The 21418-nt window shown below is 49.6% G+C and overlaps 1 protein-coding gene across 4 annotated transcripts in view; it reads left to right on the forward strand.

The window, feature by feature from the left end:
- The window catches only part of RTEL1 (regulator of telomere elongation helicase 1), a 358799-nt gene extending 337746 nt beyond the window's left edge, over positions 1–21053 (forward strand). For 3 of the 4 annotated variants that reach the window (XM_085619601.1, XM_085619602.1, XM_085619603.1), the window contains exon 37: positions 19966–21053. In XM_085619601.1, the coding sequence (XP_085475727.1) occupies positions 19966–19997 (32 nt within the window). In that variant the 3' untranslated portion in view covers positions 19998–21053. Of the gene's footprint in view, positions 1–17027; positions 17080–19965 lie in introns of all 4 variants that reach the window. The other variant, XM_085619604.1, reaches the window with a different exon arrangement.
- The last annotated feature ends 365 nt before the right edge of the window (positions 21054–21418 follow it).

Genomic DNA, 21418 nt, shown 5'->3' on the forward strand with positions numbered 1-21418 from the left:
CCGCACCCTCCTCGACCAAGGCCACACCGCAGCCCTGATTCTACTCGACCTATCTGCAGCATTCGTCACCGTCTCCCATCGCACACTCGTAGCCAGACTACACGACGCTGGCATACAAGGAACCACTCTTGACTGGATCCGGTTATTCCTCACTGGCAGAAGCCAAAGGATCAGACTGCTGCCCTTCCTCTCTGAGCCCACGGAAATCAGCTGCGGAGTCCCAGAGGGGTCATCACTCAGCCCAACCCTCTTCAACATCTACATGCCCCATTTCGCCACCATAGTCCGACAACACGACCTCAGCATTGTGTCCTACGCCGACACCCAGCTCATTCTCTCCCTCACCAAGGACCCCGCTACCACCAGACTCAACTTCCAGGAAGGAATGCAGGACGTTGCAGCCTGGATGACCAACAGCTGCCTAAAGCTCACACTGAGAAGACAGAAGTCCTAGTCCTCGGAACCACCCCATCAGCATGGGACAACACATGGTGGCCCACCGCCCTCGGCAGCCCACGGACCATGCCAGAAACCTCGGCATAGTAGTCGACTCCTCCCTTTCCATGAACCAACACGTCAACGCCGTCGCCTCCAGCTGCTTCAACACCCTCCGTATTCTCCGTAAGAATTTCAAATGGATCCCCCCAAGTCAAGGAAGACAGTCTCCTACGTACTCATCACCAGGAGGCTGGACTACGGAAATGCCCTCTACGCCGGCATAAACAAGTCTCTCCTCCGCAAACTCCAGACGACACAGTGCACCGCCGCCAGACTCGTCCTCTGCATTCCTCGAAACAAGCACATCGGCCAACACCTACGGTAGCTCCACTGGCTCCCCGTTGAGAAGAGAGTCACCTTCAAGACTCTCACCACGCCTACAAATGCCTACACAACACCGGACCCAAATACCTCAACGACAGAATCATCCTTCAGGTACCCAAAAGAAACTTCCGATCAGCCTACCTCGTCCTCGCCAAAACCCCACACATCCACAGAGCCAAAGCAGGGGGAAGACCCTTCTCCTACATCGCGGCCAAGCCCTGGAACGAGCTCTCGATCGACATCAGACGCGCCCCCTCCCTGAACTCTTTCAGGAAGACTCTCAAGACCTGGCTCTTCGGCTGAAAATAACTGCTCACCCAAATCGCTAATTGAGACCCTCACGGGTGAGTAGTGCGCTTACAATTCCCCTGATTGATTGATTGACTTGGCAACACAGCACACAGTAATTGATGATCAGAGGCGCAGCAGATGGTGCTAATGCCAAGTGTGTATTTCAATCAGGGTGCAAGGATTGCCTAAAACATCCTAACTCCACCATTGGGTGATTTCGGAGAGATATATCTTCTTGTAGATTCCTCTCCTTAGGAGTACGCCTTTACGTCTTTGGACTGGCCTGGAAAATATTTTCCTCAGCGGTGGCTCTCCACAGCCGCTAAGTGGTACCAATCAATCAGTCAGGGGAATTGTAAGCGCGCTAGTCACCCGTGAGGGTCTCAAGGTGCGGGTAGGGGATTCACCGGTCTGTTTAGCCGAAGAGCCAGGTCTTGAGAGTTTTTATGAAGGTGTTCAGGGAGGGTGCGCGTCTGATGTCTGCCGGTAGTTCATTCCAGGTCTTGGCCGCAATATGAGCGAAGGATCTTTCGCCTGCTCTAGCTCTGTGCATGTGCGGGGCTTCGGCCAGTGCGAGGTTAGAGGATCGGAGATTTATTTTGGGTATGTGGAAGTTGATTCTGTCGTTGAGTTATTCGGGTTCGTTATTGTTAGGCATGGGTGAGGATTTTGAAAGTGACTCTCTTCTCCACGGGGAGTCAGTGGAGTCTTCGTAGGTGTTTGCTAATGTGTTCTTGCCGGGCGATGCCAAGGACGAGTCTGGCTGCGTTGTTCTGTATGGTCTGGAGTTTGCAGAGTAGGGACTTGTTGAGGCCGCCGTAGAGTGCATTTCCATAGTCCAGTCTGCTGGTGATGAGTGCGTGGGTGACCGTCTTCCTTGACTCAGGGGGGATCCATTTGAAGGTCTTACGGAGTATGCGGAGGGTGTTGAAGCAGCTGGATGTGACGGCGTTGACCTGTCAGTTCATGGTGAGTGAAGAGTCGATAATGATACCCAGGTTCTTGGCGTGGTCTGAGGGGGTAGGTGGGCTCCCGAGGGCGGTGGGCCACCAGGTATTGTCCCATGCTGAAGGGGTGGTTCCAAGGACGAGGACTTCTATCTTCTCGCCCTTGAGCTTCAGGCAGCTGTTGGTCATCCAAGCTGCGACGTCTTGCATTAATTTCTGGAAGTTGAGTTTGGCGGTAGTGGGGTCTCGGGTGAGGGAGAGGATGAGCTGGGTGTCGTCGGTGTGGGATACGATGCTGAGACCGTATTGTCGGACGATGGCTGTGAGGGGGGGGCCATGTAGATATTGAAGCGGGTCGGGCTCACTGATGATCCCTGTGGGACTTCGCAGGTGATTTTCATAGGATCGGAGAGGAAGGGTGGTAGTCCAATTCTCTGGCTTCTTCCGGTGAGGAACGATCGGATCCAGTCCAGGGCTGTTCCTTGTATGACGGAGTCGTGCAGTCTGGCGACTAGTGTGCGGTGAGAGACGGTGGTGAAAGCTGCTCATAGTTAGAGTAGGATGAGGTCTGCTGAGTGTCCTTGGTCCAGAAGGGTGCGGATGTCGTCTGTGGCAGCGAGTAGGGCGGTCTCCGTGCTGTGGTTGCTTCGGAATTCGGATTGGGACGGGTCGAGGATGGAGTTCTCTTCGATGAAACGTGTCAGTTCCCTATTGACCATTTTCTCTGCAACTTTGGCTGGGAAGGGGATAACCTCAGGTTCGAGGCATATGAGCTGCAGATTACACACTGTGCATAGATCGCCATCTGGTGTTGGGCCCGGATGTTTGCAGTTGTTTTTCCTCTTGGAAAGTCTTTGGAAGTCACGAGGTATGTGACTCCTCCTTTGGATCGTATTGCGCATGGGCTTCGACTCCATCCTCAGATTGTTTTTTTCCGCCACCGGGCTCGGATGTGATCTTCGCGCTCCGGTTCCGAACAGTTTCCAGTTCTCCAATCGATGCGCAATCCTCACCCCTTTTCGCGGTATTGTTTTCGATTGCGATCCCCTCTCTCGACGCGGCTCACATCGATCAAGACCTTCGATTCTAGTCGTCAATTTCGGCCTTTGGGCCTACCCAAGCTCCGGTCCTGGCTAATGGAAAGGACTCCATTCAAGATGTGCCCTCGATGTGGGTCCAAATTCCCCCACACCGATCTTCACGAAGTATGCAACCTCTGCCTCTCCCCTGAACACGAGGCTCGAGACTGTCCGGCGTGCAAATCCTTCCGGTCCAAGAAAACTATTCGAGACCTAAGGGCACGAAGAACTATGGCACACTCGTCGACGGCGATCCCAGACGACATCTTCGGAGAAGGCGTCGACGCTCCGGAAGGGCAACACGCTGACAAGGGCCTCGTCAGCGCCTCCGAAGCCGACGATTCAGATGTGGAGGACATCACTCCGGCACAGAGGGTCGTGAGTACCGAAATACAGCCCCCCACACCCTCGACGGCATAGAAAAAGGCTTCGGTCACGCCTTCGCCTCCGAGCCTAGGCACGACCAAGAACACTGCTTCCCACACCGCACCTTCGGGACCGGTAAAGAAGCTTATTAAGCCTTCCGGCGGCTCGGGCTCGAGCCAGCCCACCGTCGGTGCCGAGAAACCTTCCTCCGCACCGACGCCGAAAAAGAAAATGGCCTCCTTCTCGGCACCGAGCTCCTTACCGAAGCACTCGGCGTTGAAAACCAGCTCAAGCTCCTCGGTACCGACACCGTCCCCGGAACAGAGCAAAAAACACAAGGCCACCGACACCCATATCTTGAAGCCGAATACCATCGCGGAGCCGAGTAATCAACCAGCCCTTTCGAAGCCACATAGTGCAAAACAGCGCACTAGTGCAGACTCCAAAACCAAAAAACCTTCGGCGCCGACGAACAGGCCACTCTCTGAAGAACTTTTTAAGCCTGATCCATTGCAAAAAACACTGGTCAAAGATCCTAAAACTGGACATTTGATGCTCAGCTTCAAAAAGAGACAGCTGGACAAGCCTGCCCCAGCTCCACTTCCAAAGAGGAAAGACTTTGCTACTTCCCCTCTGAGAATACCTTCGCCCCCTCCTCCACCCCCTCCACCTCCTCCTCCACCACCTTCTTCTCCCCCCCACTTCATCATTCCCCCACACCCTCTCCGGAAGACGACAATGATGATGTCTATGATGACATAGGGGACGAGCCCCATGACCAACCTACAGGGGACCCCACTCCGACAGGCTCCCCAGACCCATGGGACGACTATAACATTCCTGACATTCCTAACGTCCCGCTGGATGATCTCTACCCTTCGAGACCATCCCCACCAGAAGACTCATTGGGGTTCAACCATCTACTCCAGAGGGCTGGACACTACCACGGTGTGGACCTCCATACCGACCCCGTGGAGGAGGACTTCCTCCTTGATACTTTCGACACGACACACAGGGCCACCTCCATCCTGCCCATGCTCAACGGAGTTATCAAGCACGCGCCGGAGGTCTTTAAAGATCCAGTCAGAGCCAGGGTCTAGGATTTCAGGAGCAAGATTGCAAGGTTGAGAATTCGGTTATCTAAATCTCCCCCAGACTGTTTGAACCTCATTAGAGAAGCTAGACGTCCTACCACTAGAGCTTGCTACGCAGCCAAGTGGAAACGATTTGTAGTCTATTGTCACAGCAATATCTTCAATCCCTTAGATGTGTCCATTCAACACATCGTATGCTTTTTACTACACTTACAGAGATGCAATCTAGCCTACACGTCTATTCGACTGCACCTTGCAGCCATAGCAGCCTACCTACAAAACAGGCAGCACCTATCACTCTTTAAAGTACCTGCCATAAAAGGCTTCATGGAAGGCCTCAAAAGAATAATTTCCCCCAGAGTGCCACCCTCACCTGTGTGGAACCTAAACATCGTTCTCACCAGACTAATGGGGCCTCCCTTTGAACCTCTACACAAATGTGAACTTCAATTCCTAACATGGAAAATTGCTTTTCTAGTAGCCATGACTTCCCTCAGAAGAGTCAGTGAGATACAAGCACTCACCATTCAAGAACCTTTTCTGCAAATACACCATAATAAGGTTGTTCTCCGTACTAATCCAAAATTCCTCCCTAAAGTCATTTCTCCCTTTCACCTAAACCAATCTGAGGAACTACCCGTATTCTTCTCGCAACCACAAACCGTTGCAGAAAGAGCTCTCCACACACTAGATGTAAAACGACGAGCCTTACTCTACTACACCGAGAGAACACAACCTTTTCGCAAAAACCAAACAACTGTTTGTTTCCTTCTCACCACCACATAAAGGCAACCCCATCTCCAAATCTGGGATAGCTGGGTGGATTGTCAAATGCATTCAGATTTGCTACCACAAAGCAAAACGAACACTATCCGTTCCCCCTAAAGCCCACTCTACACGTAAGATAGGGGCTTCCATGGCATTCTTAGGGAACATCCCCTTAGATGATATCTGCAAAGCAGCTACATGGTAAACACCGCACACTTTCACTAAACACTATTGTGTAGATGTGCAAACTAAGCAGCAAGCTAGTGTGGGCCAGGCTGTACTCAAGACATTGTTTCAAACCACTGCAACAGATACTGGTCGTCGCCGCTAAGGATGGGTACTGCTATATAATCTATGCACAGTGTGTAATCACAGCTTGTTAGACCTGTCAGCCCTTTGGGTGGTCCCTCCTCATCATTATTTATTTTGTCCCACTTTTGCCTCAAACCCTGTTAGTATTTTTCCTTTTTGGGAACCACCAGACTTTTTCGTATTGATGCAGATTCAGGGAGCCATTTTACCTACCCCTGGAACTTCTGTCTGAGGGCCTGGAGCACAAAATGGTGGCCACCTGTGACCTCATCAGAACCCACTGGAACCTACCAGCACCTTCCAGAACATTCCAGAACCCTGTGACAGTTGGAGGCGGTTTGGAATGTTGGGAAGCTAAGTCAGAGTTGACAGTTGGAGCTGGCAGTTGGCACCTGACTGGTGAAGAGAGAGCAGCAGAAACCTGAAGGAGGAAGGAGTGAGGCAGCAGGGGTGGAAACTTGTGCCTGGAGTGGGGTCCATAAACCCACCCTTGATACTAGTCCCTACTGACTGAGCCCAGCCTGGAGCCCTGTGTGGGAGAAAGCAAGAAAAACCATCTTAAGGACCTGGACAGCAGGAACAGGCCTTAGAAGTAAAGAAAAGCAAGAATCTGACCTGTTTATTGGTTTCCCTGGAGTCCGACGTCGAGAAGCCTGAGACCTGGAGCCCGAGGTGGAGAAGCGGCGCTGACTGGAAAGCAGACGTCGTACCCGGAGCCGCCAGAGGTCGAGAGAGGGCGCCGACGGAGGTCGTGAGGAGTACCAGAGGTCGAGGAGGAAGTCACCCGAGGTCGAGTGAGCGGCGTCGACGGGGGAGTGAAGTCCGCCCTCCGGAGTCGCCGGAGACCGAGGTGAAGCGTGCCGGAGGTCGGGAGTGGAGATCGCACTCCGGAGTCGCCGGAACCTGAAGAGAATCGTGCCGGAGGTTGGGAGTGGAGGTCGCACTCCGGAGTCGCCGGAACCTGAAGAAAAATCGTGCCGGAGGTCGGGAGTGGAGGTCGCACTCCGGAGCCGGCGGAAGTCGACATCGAGCCAAGACAGCCCGACGTCATCGAATCGAAGGTCGACATCGAGCCGAGGCCGCCGACATCGAACCGGAACCGCCTACCGGCGTCGTCAAGAACTGACATTGTGCCGAGGCCGCCGACATCGAACCGGAACCGCCTCACGGCGTCGACACGACTCCAGCGGCGTCGGAGCTTCATAGAAAGGGCAGTAAGTGGAATAGAGGGCGCCTAAGGCCCTGTGGAGCTCTAAAAGACCATCCTAAGGGATAAAGAGGTGTTAGAACCAGCCTGGAAGTGCCAGGGGTGGACTGAGACTGATACAGTGACCTGTGTGAGGGGTGGTGTAGTTTGGGAGAGCCAGATTCCTAGATTACCCTTGATCTACCTCAGTTTTAGCCTCAGCCTTACCCAAGCTAGGTGAGACACCCACAGGCCATCCACCTAACCACAAGCTGTGACTGGGCCAAATCAGCCCATAGTATTTTAAATGTGATCTGATTTTACAAATGTCATTGTTGGCTGATATTATTTATTGAGGGTACTGTATTTATTGTATTTATCTAAGTTATTCCTGTAATGTATTTATTGTCCTGAGCTAACTTATTTCTGTACAGTATTTATTCCCTCATAGTATTTATTTGACCTGAACCTATTTATTGCACCTGTAAAGTATTACTATTTATTTGACCTGCACTTTTTAAGGAGAAGCTTGTGTACTGTGATTGTATTATTATTTATTCAATCAGCAACTAAGAGAAAAGAAGATAAACACAGATATTTTCATAATTTTTAAGGTGTAGTGTCGTTTTTGGAACGGATGCACGCATGGTTATTGTATGGGTATTGCGTATGCTTAACACGGTGCCTGACCCCTGACCACTCGAGCCAAGCTACCACTGTGTATGTCTGGAGAGACCCCGTTACCACCACCCTTTCCGGTGGGGGAGTGGGGTTTTTCCAACATAATTGGTGTTCAGCGGTGGGATCGAGCTGTGCCTACGCATACTCGACAATAACTGTGGGTAGTCCATAGGCCTACACCTGGAGTTTTCTCAAAGCGGCCTTCCTAATTGTGAGTTTTTGTTTTTTCCAAATTTACTCTGGTGGTGGGAGGAGGTATTATTAAAGGTACCCCCCTGCATTGCTTCTGTAAAAACCTGTCTTCTGACCTGAGTGGGCAAAATGGAATTTGTCTTAGAAGACCTGGAAACCTATACTGTGGCTCAACTCAGGGAGTTTTGTCAGCGGGAGGGGGTGTACTGTCCCCCAGGAGCAAAGAAGGGTGCACTCCAAACCAGCTTAAGGGCTTGGGGGGAAGCACGACGAGAAAGCAAGGCTGAGGAGGAGGACAGGGATAGAGAGCCCGACAGTGAGGGAGCTGGTTTGTACCAACCTGAGGTGGGGAACCTAGTAGCGGGGCCCAGAACCATTTCCAGGAAGGGCAGCAGTGCCTCTAGCGGTGGCTTGTCTGAAGTGGAGTTAACAGACCGGAGGGAGAAAAGACAGCTCACATGGGACTTAGCAAGGCTAGAGAAAGAGAAGGAGGAACAGAGGATGGCTCATGAGCTAAGGCTGAAAGAGATAGATCTTCAGATCCTAAGAATCGGGGCACAAACTGTTACTAATGGTGGCAGCAAAGACCAAGAAAGAGAGTTCACCAGGGAACCCAAACCCTACCTGCCAAAGGACATAGTAGCTAGCTATGGAGTGGGCAACGATATTGCCAAGTGGCTAGCGGCCTATGAGGTCTCGTTAAGGGCCCATGGGGTTCCAGAGAAGTACTGGGGAGCGGGATTGTACAAGTACATGCCTCCAGCTGGTAGGGATGCTTTATTGGCCCTAGAGGAGGATGAGCAGACCCACTACCCCACCATGAAGGTGGCGCTCATAAGAAAGTTTGGACTAACACCCGAAAAGTACAGACAGAAGTTCAGGGGTAGTAACAAACTGGGCACACAGAATTGGGTGGACTTCCTGGACTATGCAAAGAAGGCACTAGAGGGTTGGATTCAGGGCAGTGAAGTGAGGAACTACGAGGGGTTGTTTGATTTAGTACTGAAGGAACATCTGCTCGAAAAATGTTTCCCTGAACTGCGTCAACACCTGGTGGATAGCAAGCTGACCAATCCCCGGAAGCTTGCTGAGGAGGCGGACATTTGGGCTAGTACCCGGGTGTCCACAAGGGGGACTGGAGGGGATACTCAAAATGCCGGACAGGGCGCCCCCCAGAAGAAAGAGGGAGGGGAAAAGAAAAAGGAGTTCTCCAAAGGCCCCCAAAATAACTTCCAAGGGAAGGGAACAGGATTCACCCCTAGGGCTAACCCACCCAGAAACCCTAATCCTGGCCAGAGTCAGCAGCCAAGGGTTGTCCATTGCTACGAGTGCGGTGGCGTTGGACACTATAAGGGAGATGCGAAGTGCCCGAAACGACCACCCCCTCCCATTGGAGGAAAGACCCCCGGAGTAGCTAGTGTAGTGCTCGGGGAGGGGATGCCTTTAATTAAGGGAAGGGAGTGGGCGGGTGTCACTTTAGTGTCCCTGGGAGAACGGGAGATGGTTCCTAAGATCCAGGTGCCCGCAAATACCGTAAAGTATGGGCAGTGGGTCACCATCAACGGCCAAAGAGGGGAGGCTCTGAGAGACACAGGAGCCAGTATGACTATGGTACGTAGCCAACTGGTGTCTCCAGAGCAGGTAATTCCTGATGTACTCCACCCAGCCGCGATGGCTGACGGCAGAACAGGCCACTATCCGGTGGCCGAGGTTCCCTTTGAATGGGAGGGGGTTGCAGGTTCACTTCGAGTTGCCGTAAGCCCTGCCGTGCCAGTCGATTGTCTACTGGGGAATGACATGGAGCACAATGCTTGGAAGGAGGTGGAATACCGGACTCATACTGAGATGCTGGGTACACCTGACTGGGCCTGTGTGAGCACAAGGTCCGCGACTACCCGGAGAGGGAGTTCGTTTCGGCTGGAGCCTGGAACAAAGGCCCAGCCAGCTGCCAGTCAAGGGAAGAACCGAGGACAGGAGGAGCCTGCCTCGGCGTCCGCACCCCGTAGGACGGATAGGCCACCGGAGGTGGTGGACCAGGAGTCTGCGGTGGGGGATGTTACCGAACTGGAGGACCTACCCATCCCGGCCGAGTGGCACGTGGAGGGAGGCCCGTCCAGGGAGGAATTCTGCCAGGGCCAGAGGGAGTGCCCTACCCTTGAGGGGCTGAGGCGACAGGCCAAAGCCCAGGCAGCAGGGAACGTTGAAGGGAACTACAGTGTTTACTGGGAGGATGGCCTCCTCTACAGTGAACCCAAGGCACCCCTACATGGATCGTCACGAGCCTTGGTAGTCCCTCAACGTTATCGAGCCTTCCTTCTGGAGTTGGCTCACGAGATCCCCTTGGCAGGACACCTGGGGCAAGACAAGACCTTCGCCCGTCTTGTCCCACACTTTTATTGGCCTCAAATGAAAGTGTCGTCCGATACCTACTGCCGGACATGTGTGTCTTGCCAAGCCAGTGGGAAAACAGGGGTGAAGCTAAAAGCTCCCCTGGAACCACTTCCTGTCGTTAGCACCCCCTTTGAAAGGGTGGGCATCGACATTGTGGGTCCGTTAGATCCACCTACTACAGCTGGTCACAGGTTTATCCTGGTTTTGGTGGATCATGCCACACGGTACCCAGAGGCAATACCTCTGAGGACCATTACAGCACCTGTTGTGGCTAGGGCCCTGATGGGAATCTTTACCCGAGTGGGTTTTCCCAAGGAAGTTGTGTCCGACAGGGGGACCAACTTCATGTCAGCGTACATGCGGGCGATGTGGAAGGAGTGTGGAGTGACATACCGGTTCACCACTCCTTACCACCCCCAGACCAATGGTCTGGTGGAGAGGTTTAACAAAACCTTGAAAGGCATGATCAGAAGTCTGCCTGAAAGCCTGCGGAGGAAATGGGACGTCCTCCTACCCTGTCTACTCTTTTCTTACAGGGAAGTGCCACAGAAGGGAGTGGGCTTCAGCCCCTTCGAGCTTCTGTATGGGCACCCTGTACGTGGACCTCTCAACCTGGTGAGAGACGGATGGGAAAGAACTCCCAGAAAGCTTCCCCAGGACGTGGTGAGCTACATGCTGGCCTTCCGGAGCCAAATGGCTAAGTTGTGGAAGCAAGCTTCTGACAACTTGGAAGCCAGCCAAGCAGTGATGAAGGCGTGGTATGACCACAATGCTCACCCGGTGGAGTTGGAGCCTGGCCAGAAGGTGTGGGTGATCGAACCAGGAGAGCTTAGCGCCCTCCAGGATCGCTGGTCAGGACCCTTTGAGGTGTTGGAGAAGAAGGGTAAGGCTACCTACTTGGTGGACCTGAAGACCCCTCGTCAGCCCCTACGGGTGCTGCACGCCAACCGCCTCAAACCCCACCACGAGAGGCCCGAAGTCCTCTTGATGATGGTGACTGACGGAGCAGAGGACGCGGAAAGCGAGCCTCTCCCAGATTTGTTTGCGTCTCAAGAAAGGGATGGGTTGGTGGAGGGAGTGATTCTCTCCCCATCTCTAACTCCTGAACAGCAGGAGGACTGCCGCCAGGTCCTGGGACAGTACTCTTCGTTGTTCTCCCTTGTTCCGGGTAGGACTCACCTGTGCGTCCATGATGTGGACACAGGAGACAGCCCACCTGTGAAGTCCAAGATCTACCGGATGTCAGACAAGGTGAAGGCCAGCATTAACAGTGAAGTCACTAAGATGCTGGAGCTAGGAGTGATCGAACCTTCTAGCAGCCCCTGGTCCAGTCCGGTGGTGTTAGTACCAAAAGCTGCACCACCGGGTGCCCAACCGGAACTGAGGTTCTGTGTGGACTACCGGGGACTGAATTCAGTAACCAAAACTGATGCTCATCCGATCCCGAGGGCGGATGAATTGATTGACCGGCTGGGAGCTGCCCAATATCTAAGTACCTTTGACCTTACTTCTGGGTACTGGCAGATCTCTTTGACTGATGGAGCTAGGGAAAGGTCAGCCTTCTCCACGCCCAATGGCCACTACCAGTTCTGTGTGATGCCCTTTGGGCTCAAGAACGCACCTGCCACGTTTCAGCGTCTGGTGAACCAGATCCTCACTGGAATGGAGAGTTTCTCTGCTGCTTATCTGGATGACATAGCCGTCTTCAGTAACAGCTGGGAGGATCACTTGCGTCACCTGCAAGCTGTTCTCCAGGCCCTGAGACAAGCTGGATTGACGATCAAGGCCAGCAAGTGCCAGATCGGGCAGGGGTCGGTAGTGTACCTTGGACACTTGGTGGGTAGGGGAGCGGTGCAACCCCTCCAGGCGAAGATCGAGGCCATCATGGCCTGGGAACCCCCCAAGACACAGACTGAGGTCCGAGCTTTTCTGGGCCTCACGGGATACTACCGCCGCTTCGTGAAGGGGTACGGTACCATCGTAGCCCCCCTCACTGAGCTTACGTCCAAGAAACAACCTCGACGGGTAGTCTGGACGGAGGCTTGTCAGCAGGCCTTCGTGAAGCTGAAGCAAGCCATGTGCGAGGCCCCGGTCTTAAGGGCCCCAGACTTTTCCAAGGAGTTCATTGTCCAGACGGATGCATCAGAACATGGCATTGGGGCAGTGTTATCGCAACTCAATGAAGAGGGTCTGGATCAACCCGTGGTCTTCCTATCCCGGAGACTACTTCCCAGGGAACAGAAGTGGAGTGCAATAGAGCGTGAAGCCTTTGCAGTGGTATGGGCTCTGAAGAAGTTGCGGCCATACCTGTTTGGCTCGCACTTCCTGGTTCAGACCGACCACAGACCCCTTCGTTGGCTGATGCAGATGAAGGGGGAGAATCCCAAGTTGTTGAGGTGGTCTATTTCCCTACAGGGAATGGACTTTCAGGTGGAACATCGGCCTGGAGTGGACCACGCCAATGCAGACGGTCTCTCAAGGTATTTCCGCCTTAGTGATGAGAACTCCCAAGGGGTTGGGTAGCTCTCCCCACTTTCAGCTGGAGGGGACGCGTGTTAGACCTGTCAGCCCTTTGGGTGGTCCCTCCTCATCATTATTTATTTTGTCCCACTTTTGCCTCAAACCCTGTTAGTATTTTTCCTTTTTGGGAACCACCAGACTTTTTCGTATTGATGCAGATTCAGGGAGCCATTTTATCTACCCCTGGAACTTCTGTCTGAGGGCCTGGAGCACAAAATGGTGGCCACCTGTGACCTCATCAGAACCCACTGGAACCTACCTGCACCTTCCAGAACATTCCAGAACCCTGTGACAGTTGGAGGCGGTTTGGAATGTTGGGAAGCTAAGTCAGAGTTGACAGTTGGAGCTGGCAGTTGGCACCTGACTGGTGAAGAGAGAGCAGCAGAAACCTGAAGGAGGAAGGAGTGAGGCAGCAGGGGTGGAAACTTGTGCCTGGAGTGGGGTCCATAAACCCACCCTTGATACTAGTCCCTACTGACTGAGCCCAGCCTGGAGCCCTGTGTGGGAGAAAGCAAGAAAAACCATCTTAAGGACCTGGACAGCAGGAACAGGCCTTAGAAGTAAAGAAAAGCAAGAATCTGACCTGTTTATTGGTTTCCCTGGAGTCCGACGTCGAGAAGCCTGAGACCTGGAGCCCGAGGTGGAGAAGCGGCGCTGACTGGAAAGCAGACGTCGTACCCGGAGCCGCCAGAGGTCGAGAGAGGGCGCCGACGGAGGTTGTGAGGAGTACCAGAGGTCGAGGAGGAAGTCACCCGAGGTCGAGTGAGCGGCGTCGACGGGGGAGTAAAGTCCGCCCTCCGGAGTCGCCGGAGACCGAGGTGAAGCGTGCCGGAGGTCGGGAGTGGAGATCGCACTCCGGAGTCGCCGGAACCTGAAGAAAATCGTGCCGGAGGTCGGGAGTGGAGGTCGCACTCCGGAGTCGCCGGAACCTGAAGAGAATCGTGCCGGAGGTCGGGAGTGGAGGTCGCACTCCGGAGCCGGCGGAAGTCGACATCGAGCCAAGACAGCCCGACGTCATCGAATCGAAGGTCGACATAGAGCCGAGGCCGCCGACATCGAACCGGAGCCGCCCGAAGTCGACATCGAGCCAAGACAGCCCGACGTCATCGAATCGGAGATCGACATCGAGCCGAGGCTGCCGACATCGAACCGGAACCGCCTACCGGCGTCGTCAAGAACTGACATTGTGCCGAGGCCGCCGACATCGAACCGGAACCGCCTCACAGCGTCAACACGACTCCAGCGGCGTCGGAGCTTCATAGAAAGGGCAGTAAGTGGAATAGAGGGCGCCTAAGGCCCTGTGGAGCTCTAAAAGACCATCCTAAGGGATAAAGAGGTGTTAGAACCAGCCTGGAAGTGCCAGGGGTGGACTGAGACTGATACAGTGACCTGTGTGAGGGGTGGTGTAGTTTGGGAGAGCCAGATTCCTAGATTACCCTTGATCTACCTCAGTTTTAGCCTCAGCCTTACCCAAGCTAGGTTAGACACCCACAGGCCATCCACCTAACCACAAGCTGTGACTGGGCCAAATCAGCCCATAGTATTTTAAATGTGATCTGATTTTACAAATGTCATTGTTGGCTGGTATTATTTATTGAGGGTACTGTATTTATTGTATTTATCTAAGTTATTCCTGTAATGTATTTATTGTCCTGAGCTAACTTATTTCTGTACAGTATTTATTCCCTCATAGTATTTATTTGACCTGAACCTATTTATTGCACCTGTAAAGTATTACTATTTATTTGACCTGCACTTTTTAAGGAGAAGCTTGTGTACTGTGATTGTATTATTATTTATTCAATCAGCAACTAAGAGAAAAGAAGATAAACACAGAGATATTTTCATAATTTTTAAGGTGTAGTGTCGTTTTTGGAACGGATGCACGCATGGTTATTGTATGGGTATTGCGTATGCTTAACACGGTGCCTGACCCCTGACCACTCGAGCCAAGCTACCACTGTGTATGTCTGGAGAGACCCCGTTACCACCACCCTTTCCGGTGGGGGAGTGGGGTTTTTCCAACACAGCTCATATGCCTCGAACGGCAAATGCTACTTACCAGTATAAATCTGTTCTTGGCATGTAGAGCTGCAGATCTACATACGCCCACCCGCCTCCCCGGCTACCTTTATCAGTACCAGTTTATCTTATTTAGATACAACACACATGGGCATCTTCTCTGTTTCTTGCTACGCTCCATCATTTCCCTGCTGGCGAAAAACAATACGAGGATGGAGCCGATGCCCATGCGCAATACGATCCAAAGGAGGAGTCACATACCTCGTGACTTCCAAAGACTTTCCAAGAGGAAAAACAACTGCAAAAATCCGTGCCCAACACCAGATGGCGATCTATGCACAGTGTGTAGATCTGCAGCTCTACATGCCAAGAACAGATGCATACTGGTAAGTAGCATTTGCCTTATGCATCCCCCTCCAAATGTGACATCATCAGAGTATTTTTTGTGCCTCATAGACACGATCAAGAGCTCCCTCTCTCTTGTCAACAATTTGCCCCACTTTCAACAGCAACTACGTCAAAAGGCCTCAAGTTTTTAAGCCTTGCAGGTGGTTCTGCAAGAAGAGGTCCTCTAGGACCCTATGGGGACAGAATGTGGTATCTGGGTTTAGAACATGACTCCATGGCCTGCGACTTTTGTATGAGGAAGTCCAAACCAATTTGGGTACCGCTGCCGCCCCATTTCAATATGCCTGTTCATCAGTGCCGATTTCGAAAACGGTGGCAACACCATCAAGGCATAGGGGTCGATAAGGAAAAGTGTCACCCACGTGGCAAAGGAAAAGGTCAAGGCCCTATTGTGAGCTTCTCCCCAGGTCCCAAATGTTTTTCCTGACTTTCACCCCAAATTATCCTAGTGAGGACAAAGCACAATCAAGCCAAGTTTCTTTACTCAAGAAAATAAGCCATTGATATTTTTTCACGAACGTGAGGTGCACCCCAAAAAAGCTCCGCACGTAATGGTTTTTAGCTGAGTGTCCTTTATCCATGGAGCTCCCATTCAGACATGGATTTAGGTGTCCTTAATGAGCTGGGTCTAATACAGAATATGAGGATCTGAGTAGAAGATTTACAATTTGAATAATGAATTAATGTCCTAAACAGTGGAATATGTACAATAGGAGACCTTATTATTGTGTGTGCAGGATCACTAATTAGTGATTGGTGTTTGCATTGGAATGCCCTGAAGACGTTCATGGTGGTGAATGAAACATGTTGGCTATGACAATTTAAATTTGCACAATGAGAATATTTATGCTTTTTGGTATATACAATAAAGAGAAATGGAGTAGTGCACAACTTGATTCGACTTCACAGTCTTTTCTGGTGCACCAGTATGTTTGTGAAATTGTATTTACTGCATAGCAGTGGTATCCAGGTGAAGAGGATACTGTGATAGGGTGTGCATAATACTTAATTGCTGGGACAGGTGGGAGGTGCGAATTGTTTTTGACTGCTGCTTTCTATGGTTGTTGGATTAATTCATTGATTTCTATTTTTGTCATGATGAAAGTTAACTAAATGTGAGTATCCTGCAATTAATATTTATAGCTTATTATTTTAACTTAAACATTATACCTGTAAAGGGACCCGCAGGTTTATAGAAGAGAAACCTTGAACACTATACTCTAGTATTTGACAAACAACAATATTGTTTTGTATTTAATTTAATTCACTATATCTGGAAAGGAGATCTGGTTATTATTTGAAAGAACATCTAGTGTATCATCATAAAAGAATTGGTCCAAGCCATCAATGGAATGAGACAAAACACAGAAATTAGAACACATTTGTCATTAAATTAAAAACAAACTGTTATTAATTGGTTTTATATCTAGAGACTAAAACCCTATACTAATTGGTCTCTACCATAATTCATAATCAGATATTCGTGATTAGATTAGTAACAATTAACAACTCAGAACAAGCCAAGCAGTTGTCACCAACACACAATCAGACCTCATACTTTGGAAATTGTAGGCACATGGGTAAATCCTTTTAAGATTTGTCATTCCATGTCCTTTAGCAGAATGGTTTAACCACTCTCATTAAAGATTAATTCTCCTGGGTCCTAACCTCAAGATGCTCCACTTTAGCCAGATAAGATGTGCCAGTGGAAAGTGCACACTTTCTCCATCTCCCTTCAGCATCCAAACCATACTTCTAGCAGCAGCGAAGCCTTGCTCCAGAAGGCAGGGGTTTATAAAGAGCATTCTGGCCATTCTCCCGGTCTGATAAGAACACCTACACACTTACAATTGGTCCAGCTCTTATCAAAGTTTGATGTAATCAAATGTAAATCAAGAAACAGATGCATATGCTTGAAGATTTTAACATTTCCTTTTCTGACCAATAGAAAACACTCCAAACTAAAGCTCCAGTAAGAGATCGGTTCTGATCAGAATTAGGTAAGATGACCTCTCTTTAGATTTCTTTCACAGTTAACTGTATAACTTCACACCTGTAATGATATAACCAATTGGATATCATCCGAAATGACATGATGCTTTTTGTTCTGACGTACACAATTCTGACATAAACCAGAACATTGGATCATATCCTTGACGCTTCGCTGTCCTAGTGACCTTCGATACCATCCAGAACCTTTTAGCCAATAGAACATGACCTTCGAAGCACTGTTAATACTGGGACTTCGGTCTAACAGTGCATCTTAAAGCATTAGAGAGGTTGGTTATAACTCAAGACCACACAAGGTGGCGAAAAAGAGTCCTTTACTGGTGTCTGAGGAGGTAGTGTCTTCAACACCAAGAAAATCTCTGTGCTAAGGTGCAGATCAACCAGTCGGTGCATCAAAATCTGCCTTGGTGGATGAACCCCAATTCGCTTTCTGAGGGTTGTTGATTCAGCCATCCACTGGGTCAGGCAACAGTGGTCACAGATGCATTCTCGCTGGGCTTTGACGCTTACCGGAGGGACAAGGCAGAAGAGACGTGTCAGAGAAGCCCCTGCACACATGCATGCGCTTGAGCTGCAGGCGGTCCATCTTGTCCTGAAGGCCTTCTTCCCTTCCATCTCATGGGGCATCTCCAGATTCTGTCATACAACACAACTACTGTCCATTATATTGACAAATAGGTGGTGTTGGGTCATGGACCCTATGATGGAAGGTGATGTGTCAATGGACATTGGTGCAGCGATGGGAAGTCTTGCCAGTAGCAGCCCATCTTGCAGGCTCCCTCATTGTGAGAGCCAATACCCTCTGCAAGATTGCTGCAAGACCACAAGTGGAGCTGCACCTCCAATGGAATTTCCCTCATGCATGTTTTCTTTGGTTGACTGGCAGTACTCAATCCCACCTCCCAGCGTGATAATAAATTGTGGCTCATTGATAATGTGAGGAATCCGCAGGAAAATGTATCTGTAAGAAGTAATTATACTTAACTCTAGTAATGATGTTTCTGGTGGACACAATCTTTCTGAAGATTCCTCATTGCACTCTCACCTCCCCGATGAGCTACTTTCATGATAGACAATATCCCAAAGTACTCGAACAGGTTAATGTGCTGTAGTTGTCACTGTTGTGGCTCTCAGCTCCTCTCCGCCCGCCTCAATGTGGTGCAAAAAAACAGGAACTGATGTGTGCGTTGGTTGGTGCCAAATATACTCTGCTCATACCATGTCTGGAGGGGGATTCGCAGCTTCAGCTGCATGGCGCCACCTGGTGGTTTTGGAAAGTCATTGGAGGGGAAAACTGTTTCTGGAGCAGCCTAGGCCTGGAAGGAGTATTCATAACCTGAGTTATCTGTGGAGACGTGGTGTATCCACCAGAAATACTGTTACCAGACTTAAGTAACTTTTTCATCAGACATTAACACATCTCAATTACAGGACAAAACCCTGTGCCCCGTGACATTGTGCAGCAGTGAATGACAACTACATTATATTAGAAGCAATACATTTGATGAACAGGGCAACACTCAACCTCTGATTTGTTATATCAGTAGTCCATAAAGTCAGCTGCAGGTCATTGACCTGGGTCTGGTGATTGTTCCTCGGAAAGTAAGTATCACCTACAGCTTGGAGATGGGATATGGTCCTCGGAACCCTCTCTTTGGCACACAATATTTAAAGGATCAGTATTGCAGGGAAGGACAGTGTAAAACGGATACCTTGTTATGCCCTATTGGATTCCATTACACAGTGGTTGCATTTAAAATTGTTGCGTGTTAATTGTCAAGTTGATTTGGCTCTGAATTTCATAATTTCTCATCTATTTCTTGTATAAACTCTTTCATCTCGCTGACTTTGCGACTCTCTTACTGCTTTTTCCTTGCAGATCACTTCTCCCTAAACCTCATTCGGAGAACATAAACCCACTACCTTGAAGTGGCCATATAGCACCATATGTTCTTTAAAAGCCCTTCAAAACTTACTGCTCGCAAACCCCTTTGTGCCAGGTACAGGGTCTGAAGGCAGCAACTTTCCCAACATGAAGGCCTACCTCTAAAATTCAGTTTTTTTTAGCAGCTCTCACCCTTCCGTTGTTTACATTTCTGCTTTCATACATAAGGATAACTACACCCAAGTACTTCCTACATTCACATTCTGATATACAGGTTTTGCCACGCCGTAAAGTGTTGGGTAAGAGGGCAGAATGGGCTCCTGCCACCATGAAGGGCTACAGATGGCCTTGTCCGCCCTTCTGTATTCATGTCTTGTCTCATTTCTCAGCTCTGCAATCCCAATAGTCTTTTGATTGTTGACCAGCTTATACTCTGTATAAATGCTATCATGGAAGATCTGAGATGGTTTCTCTGTTTGCTCCGGTGTGCAATGACCTCTAGAACAGCGAACTCCTCTTCCAGCTGGGATGCATGCATTCTTTCTTTGATCTGCCAAGCTTGCGTGTAAAACTATTAGCACTAGTTCTAACTGTGCAGATCCAAGCTCCTACTTCCCAGTTTTTCCCATTTTCAATAAGGTTGTGTATCTTCGTGACAAACTCCCTTTTGTTAGATTATCTTGTACCTCAGTTATATCAGCTGCTGATAGTTTACATGTGGTGTCTGCTGATATGAAGCTATTCAGGTTGATTGAAGATAAAGCTATGCCCATCCACACTGCTTTACTGTAAGTGTGGTTTGTAATAGATGGTCATTGTTCACCTGTGCGTACTAGGAACAGGATGTGAGCGCCTTAACTTGTAAAGGCAAATGTGTTGCTATTTTAGTTTGATCGTTTGCATGAATGTTTGTGGAACATGTGTGTCCGTTACTGTGAAACTGTTCTGCATTTCTGCATTCCTAGTAATATTGATTTTACATCTTTCTTAGAACATTCCAAAATGCCCAAAGTGTTGCGTTGACCGAGGAAGAGGCACCTCAGACAAGATTTTTCCCCTGACAAGAAAAGCATTGAAAGTTGTCTTTCAAGAAGGGAGAGGATAATTTTGCGGTTGAGATCAGGAATTACATATGATGAATGCAAAAGTATTTGATCAACTGGAAATTGAAATACTTTCCTGTGGCTGTCTGGTGAAAGCGCTATTCCATTTAGAGAACCTGCCACTCAAACATACGCTTGGTCGGACAAAGGATTTCAGAGCAGTTGATTGAAATTAAGAACAATCGTAAACCTTCTTATTGTTGGGGAAACCGCTTGATGTACATTCTCTTGTGCCAGGAAGAAATGTTGGTGCTTCTTTTGGAAAGGCACGATCCCACAAGGACATTTTCCGAACAGGCTAGTTCATCTTTAGGCGCGCTAGTAATAGCGAGGCAGTATATCTGTGTATTCTTCAAAGAGAAGACACCTTTCTTAATGGTGTCTACAGAAGAATAAACTTCTACCTCAATAACTTCCTTTGAAGATGTCCTGTCTCTAGATTAGCTCACTGGAGAGAAGGCCTGCTATGTATGCATTCTCAGGTGCAGAGTTTTTCTCTTCAAACTTATTGTCTACAAGGAAGGAATGGTATCTGCATCTTCGGACATGAGAACCCATGTGGTCATGCTCCTTGGAAAGGAACACAACTATCTGAATGCTCAATGTTGAGAAAATGTCCTTCTCTAGACATGCACTTTCTGGTGAAGCAAGAAGCTTCCTTAAACATTTCAGTTGAGGACATCTATTCTGTGTTTTTGTACACCAATACATACGTACCCACACGAGTGCGCACTTTGGAGATGAGAAATAAAATTTCCTCTTTGGAACCTCTTGAGAGAATGATGCAGTCTCTAGAGCTGGCAATCTCGTGAAAAAACAACAATCTTTGCACTGTATCGCTGCCTTGGAGTGATATGTGGGGATCATGAATGGACTCCAGCACACGTTCATTAGTGCAATCTTAGCTAGAGGTTGCATTCTTGAAGACATTGTTTAAGAAAACATTTTATAATAAATAAATTGGATTTGATTATTAGCCTGTACTTGTGTTTTTTTCTGTAAGGGGTGCGGCAATGTATATAATTTTGTTCCTCTTGCAGCTTGTGACATGAGGTCTAGAAACCACATACGATTACCCTCCTTGGGTCATCTTCAGACACACATTGGACTTTTTAGGGAAGTTAGATTTTAGCACCCTAAACCTGCTGAAAATGAATGCTATCCTGGATACTCTTTTGTTCCAATCTAATACAAATCGCAAACACAAATAGCATAAAGCCTGGGGACAGGGTAACTTTATCTTTAGAGTGAGTCACTACGCATAAATGCTGAATGGTTCTGAAGTGCAACTATATGGCCCACTGGCATCTGGATCATGACAGAGCTTTTGTAAGCCGTTCT

The sequence above is a fragment of the Triturus cristatus genome, chromosome 7, assembly GCF_964204655.1.
Source record: "Triturus cristatus chromosome 7, aTriCri1.1, whole genome shotgun sequence".
Taxonomy (NCBI): Eukaryota; Metazoa; Chordata; class Amphibia; order Caudata; family Salamandridae; genus Triturus; species Triturus cristatus.